We start from the raw sequence: 17157 nt of genomic DNA, 5'->3' as shown, positions 1-17157 counted from the left end.
TATTTCCCCCCCCCCCCCCCCCACACCTCCCCGTGCAGTGCATTTCCATAAGCCCCCAAACAAACCGAGCCGAGAACCGCATGGGAAATCAACGATTTGTTAGTGAATCGTCGCGAGGAATGCAGCGAGAAGAGCAAGCGGCTAGTTATTTTCGTGAATGAATACTGGTACGGCTTCAGTATATCGGCGACGGAAAATGTCAGCGTTTCACTCCCTTTTTTTTTTTCACCCAGTCGCGCATTCAATCGTCGTAACTATCTGGATCAGCTTTTGGCATTGTGTTCCTCGCAGACCACTCGCGCAGAGTAATTCCGTCGAGTTTTTCCTGGCAGGAACGCGCGACTTTGAACGCACAATAGGCACCTTCCTCACAATCCGACATAATGGTCTAATACTTGTTATATTCACGATCGATATTTTCCTTTCTCGCACTAGAAACTTTTCCCTTTCATACGCATTATCTCGATATTACGTATAACTCGAGATTATTGAGAAAAGGCCGCCGCTTTTTTTCGTCCAAGTTCATACATTTTTAATATCTTTCGATCAAGATACGTTTTTCGCTAAAAGCGTGGCCGTTAAAAAATTAAGAACCTTGTGCCGATAATAAAATTCTAATGCCTTACGGAAGTTGCCGAGTAAGATAGTTTTATTCTCCTTTAATCTTCCATTGATTAAAAGGTAATATGCAAACATTTATAAAATTTATAAAAATATACAAACTACACAAAAATATGCCAATTATAAAATATCATAATTTGAAAATCTATATTTGAAATTGCATCATTTATTCATTAATTATTCCGTCATGACATTTCTACCATAACCATATTATTTCCTTATATATATTTTCTTTTAAATTCCATAGTTTTTCTCGGATAAATTCCACATTTAAGCTGCAAATTTTTAATATTACTCGCACCGCGAAACGTTCGTAATGATCCTCAAACCATATAATGTATACAGCGAGCAATACCGCGATGACCACCAGTCGACGAATACGAAGTACAACCTGTATATAGAACGAAGTCCATCTACGTGGCTGTTATTGAAATGCAATGGCCATCTCGCCGAATCGATAGGACGTTTAGATGCACATATGTGCATATATGTATACCTTTCGCACACCCACGCAAACCGAGTCGAGTTCTCATAACACGCGGGACCTAGTTTCCGGCTGGACAGTGTCTCTCAAATTCTCGCTCCTAAACATTAATAGTAAAGCGAAAGACATTTCTTGCGCGAAGTCTCTATGATGATATCAACTCTGTCAGCACTCTTAAGAACAGGGTTTGAATCGTCGATTGCAGAAATAGCTTCAGAAGTATCGGCAAAACTACTTCTGTGTCATTTCTGTCTCTCTCTCTCTCTCTCTCTCTCTCTCTCTCTTCCACGTGCTTCAATACAATTAAATCAATAAAGCACTAATTTAGAAGATAAAGTAATATAGATTATACAATATAGATAAAACTCGACGTGGTCATTATTTTAAATTTATAGATTTTCACAATAATTTTCACGATAATTGACAAATAATGTGTTCACTGTAATACTCGAAACAAGATACTTAATTTATGTTACTGGCATTTTCACGACAGAATGCTAATGGCGCTACAAATTTCAAAATATTTTCAACAGCATTCGCGAGAGAATGGAATGTCCACGCTTGTGCGATTACGGCAGCTATATAATCCCTTAGTTAATTTTTTAACAAGCTACACATGAGGCTTTATAAAATTTTAGTGGCACTCGCATCGAAACCGCGATGCGTTATCTCTGTCTGTGCTTTTGTGAGAAAAAAAAGCGCGATACGATCCGATCGCATTGCAAATAGATCGATACCTTTTGGTACAGGCTCTAGGATTTAATCAAAATTTAATCAGAATTTAATGGCACCGCTGAACTTCCACTTTGATCGCACACGTCAGCGTGACGAACCGACGATATTCAGTGAAATACGCAACCGTATGGGAATTCCACCATGGGGCATAAATTCTTCGTGACTGGCGGCGTCAAAAGAGAAATGGACATTGCGGATATCAATGGCGCGTACGCGATACTTTCGAAATGCATTTCTGCCCTTTCTATCGGGCGATCTCTGCGCGCGATTTTTCTGTCGCGATAAATGTGAAAGAGAGCCAACCGAAACATTTTTATTCATTTAAATCGAACCCCCCGGCGGAGAATTTTAAACTGTGGAGTTTAAACAGAATCGGAGAACAAGAATGTACCTCGCCCGAGACAAACTGCCAATCCATCGCGGCTTCTTATTTCATTCGCGATTCCGCGGCGTATAGCTATAGAGTCATTGTGTCGGAATCGTGCCAAGTGTAAAAGAAAGAAGGAATCGATTGCTGATCAAACGGTAATGCAATTCAATTGGCTCGGATAGAAAAGGAATACGAACGAATGAGAAAATTGATAGCTGTGTGTAATGCTTTAAAAGATGGAAAGGATAGTGAATTCGCGTACAAGAGCGTTTGTCCAACCGGAAAAGATATAAAGATAAGTGATATTACACGCGAACGAAAGTAAAATCTCACGATTCATTGTAGGACGATATCACGAGTAAACGCTAATGATGTTATTTTATTAATGGCGGAGATTGATTATATCGGGGCAGATATTACGAATAGACGTACATTTAAATAAAAGAGAAAAAGAAAACGGAAAAAGCCTGCATCCTGTATGTGGGTATTTCGCATTCCGGTAAAAGAGATTTCCTTCATCCTATTTTGAATCGCAAATGTATGCCGGGCGAGTTTTCTTTAAAGTGTAGATAGTACTTAATATCGAACCTCTGGTATCTCTCTTCTACTATTGATTCTTACATTTGTAATATTACGCGGTTTTGTTTTCGCATTTACAATTCTAATTCCAATAATATTTACTTGGCAAAGATCTCTCTAACATGTATTTTAATATAGGATTTTCTTATAGTTTATTAATGTAGAAATGTAAAATTTTTTACACAAACATTACGCTCTGCTGCAAACGAAGAGCTTTGTTCAAAATCTTGCTAAAAAAAATCTAAAAATACTTTCATTCTTTATTCTTACAGCATGCTTTTTGCGATAAGTATAGTCAAATATCGACTTAAACATTTGTAGACTTTCGATATTTGTACATTTATTCGTAACAATCATCCGGTTTCGCTGACTTAACATTAAATCTAGAGTGCAATTTCGAGGGGATGCTACAATTCTCCTTATCCGCCCTCGAAGATACTGGAAACCGTGCGCGAGAGTTTTATTCTCCGCTGACGAGAGCTTACGCGTTCGAATAACCGGTTAATATTTAATATATCACTAATTATTATTAAACAATAAATTACTAAAAAGACTAATAGTAATGCGGGAATATATTATGAAATTAACGCGTAGACTTTCGATCGGTAGTTTACATTATATGTTTTATGAATTATTATCTCGATATTACGTATAACTCGAGATTATTGAGAAAAGGCCGCCGCTTTTTTTCGTCCAAGTTCATACATTTTTAATATCTTTCGATCAAGATACGTTTTTCGCTAAAAGCGTGGCCGTTAAAAAATTAAGAACCTTGTGCCGATAATAAAATTCTAATGCCTTACGGAAGTTGCCGAGTAAGATAGTTTTATTCTCCTTTAATCTTCCATTGATTAAAAGGTAATATGCAAACATTTATAAAATTTATAAAAATATACAAACTACACAAAAATATGCCAATTATAAAATATCATAATTTGAAAATCTATATTTGAAATTGCATCATTTATTCATTAATTATTCCGTCATGACATTTCTACCATAACCATATTATTTCCTTATATATATTTTCTTTTAAATTCCATAGTTTTTCTCGGATAAATTCCACATTTAAGCTGCAAATTTTTAATATTACTCGCACCGCGAAACGTTCGTAATGATCCTCAAACCATATAATGTATACAGCGAGCAATACCGCGATGACCACCAGTCGACGAATACGAAGTACAACCTGTATATAGAACGAAGTCCATCTACGTGGCTGTTATTGAAATGCAATGGCCATCTCGCCGAATCGATAGGACGTTTAGATGCACATATGTGCATATATGTATACCTTTCGCACACCCACGCAAACCGAGTCGAGTTCTCATAACACGCGGGACCTAGTTTCCGGCTGGACAGTGTCTCTCAAATTCTCGCTCGTAAACATTAATAGTAAAGCGAAAAACATTTCTTGCGCGAAGTCTCTATGATGATATCAACTCTGTCAGCACTCTTAAGAACAGGGTTTGAATCGTCGATTGCAGAAATAGCTTCAGAAGTATCGGCAAAACTACTTCTGTGTCATTTCTGTCTCTCTCTCTCTCTTCCACGTGCTTCAATACAATTAAATCAATAAAGCACTAATTTAGAAGATAAAGTAATATAGATTATACAATATAGATAAAACTCGACGTGGTCATTATTTTAAATTTATAGATTTTCACAATAATTTTCACAATAATTGACAAATAATGTGTTCACTGTAATACTCGAAACAAGATACTTAATTTATGTTACTGGCATTTTCACGACAGAATGCTAATGGCGCTACAAATTTCAAAATATTTTCAACAGCATTCGCGAGAGAATGGAATGTCCACGCTTGTGCGATTACGGCAGCTATATAATCCCTTAGTTAATTTTTTAACAAGCTACACATGAGGCTTTATAAAATTTTAGTGGCACTCGCATCGAAACCGCGGTGCGTTATCTCTGTCTGTGCTTTTGTGAGAAAAAAAAGCGCGATACGATCCGATCGCATTGCAAATAGATCGATACCTTTTGGTACAGGCTCTAGGATTTAATCAAAATTTAATCAGAATTTAATGGCACCGCTGAACTTCCACTTTGATCGCACACGTCAGCGTGACGAACCGACGATATTCAGTGAAATACGCAACCGTATGGGAATTCCACCATGGGGCATAAATTCTTCGTGACTGGCGGCGTCAAAAGAGAAATGGACATTGCGGATATCAATGGCGCGTACGCGATACTTTCGAAATGCATTTCTGCCCTTTCTATCGGGCGATCTCTGCGCGCGATTTTTCTGTCGCGATAAATGTGAAAGAGAGCCAACCGAAACATTTTTATTCATTTAAATCGAACCCCCCGGCGGAGAATTTTAAACTGTGGAGTTTAAACAGAATCGGAGAACAAGAATGTACCTCGCCCGAGACAAACTGCCAATCCATCGCGGCTTCTTATTTCATTCGCGATTCCGCGGCGTATAGCTATAGAGTCATTGTGTCGGAATCGTGCCAAGTGTAAAAGAAAGAAGGAATCGATTGCTGATCAAACGGTAATGCAATTCAATTGGCTCGGATAGAAAAGGAATACGAACGAATGAGAAAATTGATAGCTGTGTGTAATGCTTTAAAAGATGGAAAGGATAGTGAATTCGCGTACAAGAGCGTTTGTCCAACCGGAAAAGATATAAAGATAAGTGATATTACACGCGAACGAAAGTAAAATCTCACGATTCATTGTAGGACGATATCACGAGTAAACGCTAATGATGTTATTTTATTAATGGCGGAGATTGATTATATCGGGGCAGATATTACGAATAGACGTACATTTAAATAAAAGAGAAAAAGAAAACGGAAAAAGCCTGCATCCTGTATGTGGGTATTTCGCATTCCGGTAAAAGAGATTTCCTTCATCCTATTTTGAATCGCAAATGTATGCCGGGCGAGTTTTCTTTAAAGTGTAGATAGTACTTAATATCGAACCTCTGGTATCTCTCTTCTACTATTGATTCTTACATTTGTAATATTACGCGGTTTTGTTTTCGCATTTACAATTCTAATTCCAATAATATTTACTTGGCAAAGATCTCTCTAACATGTATTTTAATATAGGATTTTCTTATAGTTTATTAATGTAGAAATGTAAAATTTTTTACACAAACATTACGCTCTGCTGCAAACGAAGAGCTTTGTTCAAAATCTTGCTAAAAAAAATCTAAAAATACTTTCATTCTTTATTCTTACAGCATGCTTTTTGCGATAAGTATAGTCAAATATCGACTTAAACATTTGTAGACTTTCGATATTTGTACATTTATTCGTAACAATCATCCGGTTTCGCTGACTTAACATTAAATCTAGAGTGCAATTTCGAGGGGATGCTACAATTCTCCTTATCCGCCCTCGAAGATACTGGAAACCGTGCGCGAGAGTTTTATTCTCCGCTGACGAGAGCTTACGCGTTCGAATAACCGGTTAAAAATTCAAAGAACGGCTTTTCCCGTACGCTCACGTTTCCCCGCCGCACTCTCGCCCTTTTTCCACACTTTGATCGAAGCCGTTTGTTTCTTTTGCAACGAGCATATCCAATATTCAACTTTCAATCCAACTTGGCCGAACATTCAACTTGAACATCGATACTTTGCCGGAATCTCGACTTCATTATACAGCCGCGTCAATCGGCCAAGTACACTTAATGTTCTCGTTCCTATCAACAATAGTGCCGGTCCTTGCGTCAAATGGCAAAGTGATTCCAAATTTAACTTCAACTTGTGCAACTTGCACAATGACAGAGACGAGTCTCTCCTTATCCACCAAAGAAATCGTCAAAGATGTAGACATTTCGCTCTTTGACAAGAAAGCCTGCCTTTGTTCTGATTTCGATTATAGGAGGCAAAAAGGCCTTTTGCGTCATATTCTTAGCCTAATTTTGACTCGATCTTTCATGATTCTTCTTCACATTTTTGTAACGAGTGAGCCTAATGTACTATCATCAATGTATCCTCGTTTCTCAATATTTCTAAATTTAAATTCCTTTCTATTAACTAAAAGAAAACTACTAAAATAAAAGATAAATAAGATAGATAAATTGTGAAATTAAAAAGTATTAAAATAATAAACTAAAACATTCTAACAGTAGTGATTATTCTTATAATAATCTCATAATTGCGATTAATATTGAAGTAGTAAAAATTAAGAGGTAAGATTCTAGTATGGAATATTCCTTCTCTTAATGTATATATATATATATATATTTTTTTTTTGCTTACGTGCTCTCTCTTTCAGAATTATTATTTGTGAAATTAATGCGAGCGATCAAAGTTCTAACCACTAGATTATAGAGCGGAGATCATCACATCTGATTTATACTGCAACAGCTTCAATGCGAGGCGTGAACGCGGCTTATTGCATTACTGTCGTACTCTGCAACAGGGAGGACCGGGGTCAACCCCATCGACGCAATAGCCCGATGGCGAAGTAGCCAATAGCAATGATCGATAAAGCGCCCCTAATTAACCAGGTTCTGCCGCCAAATTGGAGCTTTGTTCTATCGGCGAAATTAATTGATTCTATCTATTCTATACCCATGCTCCATGGATAACGTTTGGCTGGCCGTTTCTCAGATAGCGAAGATTAGTTCGTCTTTAAAGCGAGCCGGTCAATGTCTGGAGCTTTGAGCCGAGTTGCATGAATGCTTTCCGTCTCTAAGTTCTCCTCAGGGGATCCTCGAACGTACCTCTCGTGAAACCCGCTCAAAGGATGAGTGGATGAAATATCAAACGCGATAAGATTAAGTAACTCTATATTCATGTATTATAATATTAACAACAAGATTAAAATATGTTGTTATCTCAGCGCGGCTGTTGTCGAATAAATACTCTTCATCGTTACACATCTTCTCTTATAGAGAACAATTTACAATAATCGTTGCGCGACAATCCGATTAAATACTTTTCGATTGCCCGACGGACAAAATTTATTTATGCATTGTGTACAATTGCTCATTCCTGTGTGCTTAAACAGGAAACGTAGCTCGACCACATTCGTGAGTAAATGCCATTGAGCTGATTATAACATACTGGAGTGAGCCTTCAAGGGTGGGGGAATGACCCAATTCATGGAAAAGGATGCATGTATGCTGTGTGGATCGCTATCTTTGTCAGAAATTCGCTAATTGGTTGAAATTATTATAGTATCATAATCAAACACATTGACTTCCTATGTATTTTACGCATTGAAAGAAAAATAAATAATTCACAATCATTTCCAATTTCATTGTTTAAATTGATAAATGAAACCAGGACATTTCCTGAAAGCTACGTATCGCTGTATCGCTTTTATTGCTAAATATCTGATGAGAGTTTTTAACTCAAGTAGTAATTGTAAAAAGAGGTAGAGATTTAATTAAAAATATATCTGTCTCTTTCTACTTTTGGTCCCGATTTTCTATAGGATAATATAGGGAAAGCTCACTACAGTATACTATAGAGTTCACTAACAAATGCTGTATGTAGACAACCATTCTCGCTTCCGGTTGACTACGATGCACAGAATGCGTATACGTATGCAGATTGCATACGCGGGCACGCTATGCACTCCACGTATGTATCAACTAGAGATCAATCCGGTTGCACCTCTTTCGTTTCACAAACGTGAGTCGAAAAGTATTTAATCTAATCGATAACATAAAACAAAAACTCGCAAACTCGAGTGACTGTTATTTATAATATGCCATTCAGCATCCAGGAATATCCTAAAAGGTCAAAAACTATTTTAAAGTCCAATCATTATATCATTCGTGCACACAATTACGAGTATCTGGCATAAATTAACGAGGATCGAATAAAATAAAAATAGAAATGTAAAAAAACGTGGATTCTTGTCACGATAAAATAAAGATAAAATCATCTCGTATTCTCTATAAATCATAATTTTGCTTGCAGAAATTGTTTGGTCGGTAAGGCTTATCATATCAAAATCTCGGACTTCGGCACGGACAATGAACTGTACGCTTGCGATTACTACAAAGTCGATGGAACTATGCCGTTGCCGGTACGATGGATGGCTTGGGAGTCAATATTTCTGGTAAGTTATACGATTTTATCTCTACGATGTGTCGGATATCGAGATATAACAATTTATTCAAGTGAAACAACCGTAAACCGTGCGTCAAAATACAATAACATGAATTGCATCTAATTTTCAGGGAAAATACACGACCAAGAGCGATGTGTGGGCTTTCGCAGTTACTCTCTGGGAGATTTTGAACCTCGGCAGACGCGTCCCTTACGAGCACCTGTCCGACGAAGAAGTGGTGCAGAGCCTGCGGCAACTGCATCACGCCGCCGATTGCAACAACGTTAATCCCGAAGATGACTGCAAGGAGGATTCTGGAAATGTCTTTGATTATCTACCGCGACCAACTGCCTCCTCCAAGGACATCTACGATCTGATGCTCGAATGCTGGCGACGAGAGGAGAACGAGAGACCGACTTTCCGTGAAATATCGCTCTTTCTGCAGCGTAAAAATCTTGGATACGCTCCAACATCCTGATATTGAGCCCCGAACTTGAGCAAGCGCGACGTTTTTAATAATCATCCCGCGAATCGGAACAAGTTCGGTTCTGAAACGGGTCGACGAGCGTGCAGGCAATGTCCTCATTCGAAGAATTGCAAGGAGCGAACGACGAGTGAGTGAGAACGACTGGCGAAAAAAAAAAAAAAGAAAGATGATAGCGTGAAAAGAAGACAAATATATATCACGACATCGAAAAGATAAGTACAACGATGGAATTTTATTGCCTGTCAACGAAACGGGACTGGGATTTGAAGTTTTATGACAGAAATCGATCGTCCTTCAATTTTATTTCGATTTACATTTTTTTTTTTTCGCGGAGTAATAATGCGTGTAATAACGGACAGAAAATAAAGTTAGAATAGATAGAAGAGGAGTAAACGCGAGAGTCGATGATTCACTATACCGGAACTCATCATAAACGAATCATTCGAGCTATCGCGTGCCTCCGCAAATACGAGACTGATGCTCCGTGAAAAAATTATTATTAACGAAAGTGCATATCTTATCGATCTAGAGCCCGACGTCGCGAGAATGTGACATCGGATCTCGACGCGAGTACTCGCGACAGTATTGTGCAACGATCTATATAGCGAAATAAGCGTAGAATTCTTTCTCGAATGTAAAGAAAGGCAAAGACGGATACGAATCTGTGAATACGACAATCGGACGAGAGCAGAATAAAAACTAACTCATCGTAGATAGCCGCTCTGTGGAGAATCTCCGATGCTATCGAGAGAGACGGATGTTTGCGAGATCGTTGAAGAAAATCGTCTCGCAATCGTCGAGAACTTAGGAGCAATACCATATAACTGTAATACAGCTGTGAACATTCCTGCACGGGTGGGTACCTACACTAGGCGCGACAATTACGCGAATAGGAAGGGGATCGTTACTTAAGAAGAATAATATTAGGATTCCTTCGGGATTATATCATTTCGATTAAGGGTTTAATGCAAAAATGTGAATCACATCGACGTACGGCAATATAGCAGCTACGATATTAGACGCTAGAACAACTGTTCGAGTTAATCGTAAAGCATTATAACTGACAATGAGTGTGTTTTATGAACGTGTGGGTGCCTATTTTCTCCTTTTCTCTCTCCCTCTCTTTTACTCTCCTTGAAAACGTATATTATATCGCCCAAATATTTTGAACCTACTTGTGAGATGAATCTACATGTGATTTACATCGCGAAATTCTTTATCGTCACGAAACATATCGCGAAACGACGAGTGATTATCGTGTAGTAATAACGTTATCTCTCTCTCTCTCTCTTTTTCTGTCTCTCTTCGATGATGAAGAAATTAATCGTCTTTTTCTAATGCTATTTTTTGTTTGTGAACAGATCCGTGTGAAATGTAGCATATGAGAATACTTAAATAACTTCAAAGACAGCCAGAAATGACTGTAAAGATTTCTCGATAATACATGTTTATTCGAACGATATCACTAATTGCAATCGCAGTTAACTACTTGTATGTGAGTGGGATTCGTTAATATTAGAACACTAGACGAATTATCGTAAGTTGTAAACGCAAGTAGACGAAGAGTAATTTTACCTATTCTGCATTAAAAGACGGTTATAGACTACGTATCATGTGACTACGACACATCATAATTGTAACTTTATATGATAGGCGGGATCAATGAAATTAGGATATTGTACAGATAGGCGTACCGTAGTAAGGAACGTTATCATTGCATTTTTCGGGAATGATGAATGAAATTAAACGGACAGAAAAATCGAGCTGTCCTTCTCTGAAAGCGTTATACATTCGCTTGCAATTTAACATTAATGTGAAAACGTACGGGAATTGTTTAACTTCCGACAAAATGTTCGTAATGAGGTAATAAGTTAACGAGTTCAACCTATCGGAATGTTTTTTTTCTTAAAAATAAAAAAAAAAATAAAAGAAAGCACGAAGAGAAGATAGAAAGTAGCCATAATCAGCGTTTTAAACTTGAAAATTAACAATGAACTCGCCGTATCATTATCTCCATCGTACATACTCGACTCCGATAATTTCTCTTAATCGACTTTTAAGTTCCGCGTATTTATATACCAGATGGATACTATTATAACTTATATGCGACATTTAGCGAATAGGCGCGATGTTACCGTTATATCATTAAAAAATACTATTTATATAAATTAAAATGTACTGCCGCATAAGGAGTAGATGATACGGAGGCATAGCCATATGTAGTTAAAATACGCGTTGAATTTAAACGTAACTGGAATTGCTTCTATATCACCGAGATCAAGATGTCTTAAGGGGAAAAAAAAAAAAAAAAAAAAAAAAAAAAATTACGGTCAATGCAAAATTCAATTCATATGGATTACGAGGTAATAGAGATAGGCAATTTTTGATCTTGTCAGAGGTAAATAGTAATAGCTCATCGATTATGCATTAAGTGTAAACATTCTAAGTGCGTAATTTAAATTTTGTATAAAAGCGCCGGTCAACAGATATATAATTTCGTGTCATCGCGAAATTTTGGCCAATCCATTTTTCGCACCGCGCGATTGTGACTGAGTTGAAACAATAATACCTATTGTCGATACAATTTTAGTCCGAATCAGACTGCCATTACTTTTAGAATGATAATAGAAAGAATGAATTGTAGTTGCGTTTAGATTCGCCAATACAAGCATAACGCTGCCTTTGGCTATATTGTTGCCCCTTACTGCTAACGAGTAACTTACTTGTCTACTCATGTGATAATTTAGTATATTCCTACGTACCTATCTCTCTGTACCTACCAATTCGAAAATCTTGCTAGCGAAAGGATTATTCGAATATATCTTATTTTTATTATAAATCATAATTCAGATAAAAGATCAGATAATATTTGTTTAATTTTCTTTAAGAAAAGATTGAAATGCAAAATAATTATAAAAAAGACATAAAGACTTTTTACGTTAACATCTAGCAGTTTCATATTTATACCATAAATCTACCTTACACAGTTGCTCCATAATTTACTGCAAATCAAACGTTGGGGAAAGAAGTGAGCAATATGAAATAAAATGCAAACAAAACATACTTAATCCTTTCTCTATGTAAAGATTTGCTATTATGATATAGATAACTTATTTCTACCTAGCGTGCCCTTTTTCCAATGATAATTAATTATATCCTTTAAACAAATCGAGCTCTATCAATGGCATCACTGAGGTAACCATACAATATCAGAAACGAGTAATAATCGGATATTTTGTTCGAGCATTGTAAAGTATATACGAACACGCTAGATTGATAGAAAATTTCATTTCTCTTAAAGGCCTTACGTGTTAATAAGCTCAATTTTAATTGCAGCGATATCTCTAAATCCTTATCACGACACCGCTAATTCCTTCGATATATATTTTTAAACGCGTATGATCGACAATCACGCTTGCGCCTCGGAATTTTAGAAAATATTTTTAGCACTAATCGCGACTTTCTTGAAACTATAATCGACAGAATTGGCATTTCATAATTATTTTCATAATTATTATAAACATGATCTCTTTATAAAACAACCTGATTTTCATCAGTCAAACATAATTTTAATATAATTATATAATTCTATTAGCGCAAAGAGAAAAAAGACGAAAAAGATATTGTGCTTTTTATATATATAACATAGCCTAATAATATGCCAATTCATGAAAGAGAGATAGTTTGCACGATCCGATAATCATGTTTTCAGGACAAAAATGAACATTGTAATTCCATTAATAATGATATATTAATATCGTGCAGTATCACGATTAATATCATGTATTCGTATATCGTATACGACCGTCATGTTTAATTTGAAAATTATTTCATAGTTTCACAATGACTACATCGTACAAAGTAATATCACTACGGCTAAAGATCGTGGCAATGAAATTAATATACAATCGTTGTATGAATATTTTGTTCACGCGAACACACATGAGAAATATGATTTCGATATACCTGATTGTTGACCTCTATGTTGGAATATCGAGGAGTCTACAGGTAATCGTGGGAAAACTGGGAAGAGCTCATCTAGTTATATCTTCTATCTAGGTATGGGCAACGCACGGCCATATCACTCGACTCGGCCATATTTTACATTATATTTTTTTGTATGAACAAACATTTCCTTCTTAAAAATTACCCGATAAACGAAAGTGTATGTAGAGATTGAATTAAAATCGACAAAATTATTCGATCTTTAATAAGAAATGAGAACTACAACGAAACTGACCACCGGCCACGATGAGTTGCCCATGCCTGTTGTACGCTATCGAACCTTGATCGTTATAGTCATAAAATTATTTTGTACTAAGAACTGTTTATAATTTTGTATCTAATCTCTGTAAATATCAAGCAGATTGTCTATGAGTAATAAAGCTTGAACAAACTCGATTTAAGTAGACTATATATAAACGGGGAAAAAATATATATATAAATACAAGTATTTATAATATATCTATATATTTTAATTAGTCGTATAAGGCAGCAATCGCGAAGAGATGTAAGTAAATTTTGCGTGTAAGCGCGGATCGGTAACGTAACAATGTACAACGATCTAGGAATTATTTGTATAATATAAAGATAATTAAGGGACAAATCATAAAAGTATACATGTTACTCAGTAGTCGTGTGTGTATGTGTGTGTATATATACATACATCATATATACATATATGTATATGTATATATGTATATATATACACTGTACATTTAGAAATTAACTAGTCATGTATGGCACTTTATAACGATTAAAGTGTATCCCTGACACGGAAATGCAACGTGTGCTGTTCTTTGATTATTCTCGCTTTAATATAAATGAGAAAAGATGCAATAGTCTATTAATACAATCAGATAAATTAATGCAATCAGATAAAAAATCAAACTTCGAAAACAAATTATCAATTTCATTAATTTTGCCAGAAACTTATTAAATTCGATCAATCGCTGCGTATATAGTGTGAACAAATTTTATCAAAATCGTCAATTGTGCGTCATAGAGAGACTTAAACGCATCTTTTATATAAGTCACACATGTATCTCATAAAAAAAAGAAAGAAAAACCCAACATGCCACGTGTAAGTTCTATTATCCATTATTCATAAAGCATAATGATAAAATCTATTTATATTGGACAGTGGAATGAAAAGTTATACTATTTATTTCATGAAAATATCCTATCACCCCATACACACTCTCTCTCTCTCTCTTCTTACACTGCATATGGTCCTATTGCAATAATCAATAATCGTGCACTAAAATATATGCATACAAGAATAGTTTTTCTTTTAAAAAGCAAATAAGATAATCAGAAAAAGATTTTTCCCATACAATTTGTTTCCGTTATTATTTATTTCTCTTATTATTATTCAGATATGCTTATATTGGTACAAGGTATATACCTCGTCGGTGGTTCACACTACTTCTTTCACTAGCATAATATCTGTTGAAAGAGGGCATCACGATAGATTTCCAAGCTACGCAACTCCCATACGCGACTAGCAAGTCTTTCGTACTATATATTCCGTCAATGTTTATGTGAATGAAGTCTCGTGTATCAATGACATTATGACATATATCTATTAAATTGTTGAAAAAATCTGGTTACTATAATGAACCGGAGAAGTAATAATCTTATGAATATTATACATGAATCAAAAAAATAAATATGGGAAAAGTATGAATATACAAGGTTAAATAATTATAAAGTGAGAATTGAATAAGAATTTATGCATATGATGCATATATAAAATTTGATAATAAATATACGAAACGAAATAACTATCAAAACCATCAAAAAAGAAAAAAAGAAAAAATTGAATACTGTTCTACATATATTTCTTTGTTCTAAATGTAGAATTATTGTAATATTCAGATTTGTAATCAAGATTACAACATATTTTTTTTTGATTTTACAGATATATCTTCCATGTATACCATAATTTTTTAAATTTTCTGACATGATTGATATAGACATAGACATGTTTTATATTATACCTCCAAATGGAGAGATACCTTTTCATATTTTGGAAGATTGCATTCTGACTAGATTAGATTATTTACGACATCTATATGAAGGATCTACCAATAAATTTGATGGAAACTTTGAATATTTACTAGAAAATTCTACTTACGATAAAATTGCACATTTTGTATTACGGTAAGTACATATCAATTAATATAATTTCTATACAGAAAGACGGAGAAAGAAAATCTCCAAATATAATAAATATTTAAAAAATAGTAAATAACATATATACATACTATAAAAACTTTATATTAAAAGAATTGATTATAAATTATAAATGATCATAAAATCCATGTTTCTAATAATTTGCTATTTTTGTTTTAGGTTATTAGCTTGTGCATCGTCAGATTTACATTTATACTGGATAACCAAAGAATCATTGTTATTTAGACATAGATTAGATAATATATTACCTAGACAACTACACAGATTATTGAAACAAATTATATGGAAGATGCAAATATTTAAAAATGAAAAGACTGCAACTGAAATAACTCTGATTGAGTTATGCAAATTCTACTTGCAACCTTTAATTTTTAAACATCTAGTATCAAATTGTCATGATTGCACTGATTTTCAATATGAAAGTGAGTATTATAATATATAAACTGTTTCTATGTAGTTTATATAATACTTTTTTTTATTTTTTTTTTTCAGTAAGATTTGAACTGATTCCAAACTTGTTAAAAGAAAGAGAATTAATTATTAAAAATGGAAATGTTATTACATATTGTTCAAACTGGAAAAAAGTACTTCAATCATTATTTTGTAATTATGTAATGAATGAACTGAATATCATGAGGAAACAAGCACTACAGACCATAAAACATGATCTTAGATTTCATATTTTAAATCAAAAAGTTCAATCGTATCTTTTCAAGAAAAATGCTGCTCATGGAAACATAACTATTGATAACATAGACGCAAAAGCACAAAAATTTCCCTTATGTATGCAACATTTACATTCTGTGTTAAGAAGCAGACATCGTCTTAGTCATTATGCTCGCTTATACTATAGCCTTTTTCTAAAAGAAATTGGGATGGAATTAGAAGATTCAATCATATTTTGGAAGCAAGAATATTCCAAGCCACATACTTGTTCTTCAATATGTTCACATAATTGGCAATCAAATGAAAAAAAATTCATATATAGCATTAGACATATGTATGGTTTAGAAGGATCTCGAAGAAATTATAAGACACCTGACTGTAATTTAATTTGTGTAAGTATAAAAATTTCATAAAATCTTTTCTAACTCAAAAGCTTTACATATGTAAAGCTGCCAAATATATTAAAACAGAAATAGTTCCTTTTTAGTAAAAAAATAGAACTATTCTTTCAAAAAAGGTCTTTTTTTTTTTAAATTGAAACTATATTGCAGGGTGGTATTAGTGCAATGTACGAAGGTGGTTGTCCTTTCAAAGATTTTAATGTGGATACACTCAAAAATCTTTTACACACTTCATTAACTGAAGATGAAGCAGACAGACTTATAAATAACATGTCTAGTAAAAGTCCAGAAGTTCTTTGCAGCGCTTTTTTGAGACTTTTATGCAAAGACAGTATTGATAATGGTATTATTAAAAGTCCGATAGAATATTATCACAGAATAAATGATTAAATATTTGTGTCCTATTGATAAATCTGTATAATAATTTGTACTATCTATTCTTGCTGATATTTTAAATTAATACTTGTATATTATCAAAAAATTTCATCAAGATAGAAATTTTGTCAATAAATCTTTTGTAAATATTATTAAAAAGAAAGATGCAGCTAATTTATACATAATAAATT

General features: G+C 34.6%; 2 protein-coding genes across 5 annotated transcripts in view; both read left to right on the top strand.

The window, feature by feature from the left end:
• The window catches only part of LOC115233924 (epithelial discoidin domain-containing receptor 1-like), a 144187-nt gene extending 130081 nt beyond the window's left edge, over positions 1 to 14106 (top strand). Inside the window, 2 exon segments of the mRNA XM_029804571.1 lie at positions 8707 to 8848; positions 8970 to 14106. Coding sequence (XP_029660431.1) covers positions 8707 to 8848; positions 8970 to 9317 — 490 coding nt within the window. The 3' untranslated portion in view covers positions 9318 to 14106.
• A 602-nt stretch (positions 14107 to 14708) lies between these two features.
• Positions 14709 to 17125, top strand: LOC115233925 (probable DNA primase large subunit). Of its 4 annotated transcripts, none has more exons than XM_029804572.1 (5): positions 14709 to 15008; positions 15250 to 15491; positions 15684 to 15946; positions 16017 to 16582; positions 16742 to 17125. In XM_029804572.1, the coding sequence occupies exons 2-5, from the start codon at positions 15292 to 15294 to the stop codon at positions 16979 to 16981; spliced, it is 1269 nt and encodes a 422-aa protein (XP_029660432.1). In that variant the 5' UTR covers positions 14709 to 15008; positions 15250 to 15291; the 3' UTR covers positions 16982 to 17125. The 4 variants fall into 4 exon arrangements, with proteins under 4 accessions (XP_029660432.1, XP_029660435.1, XP_029660434.1 ...); XM_029804575.1 differs by having other exon boundaries at positions 14709 to 15023; XM_029804574.1 differs by having other exon boundaries at positions 14709 to 15039.
• The last annotated feature ends 32 nt before the right edge of the window (positions 17126 to 17157 follow it).

This window comes from Formica exsecta, unplaced genomic scaffold (genome assembly GCF_003651465.1).
Source record: "Formica exsecta isolate Colony F162 unplaced genomic scaffold, ASM365146v1 scaffold191, whole genome shotgun sequence".
In the NCBI taxonomy this organism is placed as follows: Eukaryota; Metazoa; Arthropoda; class Insecta; order Hymenoptera; family Formicidae; genus Formica; species Formica exsecta.
Note: the sequence above shows the minus strand (reverse complement) of the source record. Positions and strands in the feature narration are given on the sequence as shown.

Coding starts and splice junctions, on each gene's coding strand:
- LOC115233925 (XM_029804572.1), top strand. CDS start 15,292: ATGATTGATATAGACATAGACATGTTTTATATTATACCTCCAAATGGA. Junction 15,492..15,683: donor ATTGCACATTTTGTATTACG/GTAAGTACATAT, acceptor TTTTTGTTTTAG/GTTATTAGCTTGTGCATCGT. Junction 16,583..16,741: donor CTGACTGTAATTTAATTTGT/GTAAGTATAAAA, acceptor ACTATATTGCAG/GGTGGTATTAGTGCAATGTA.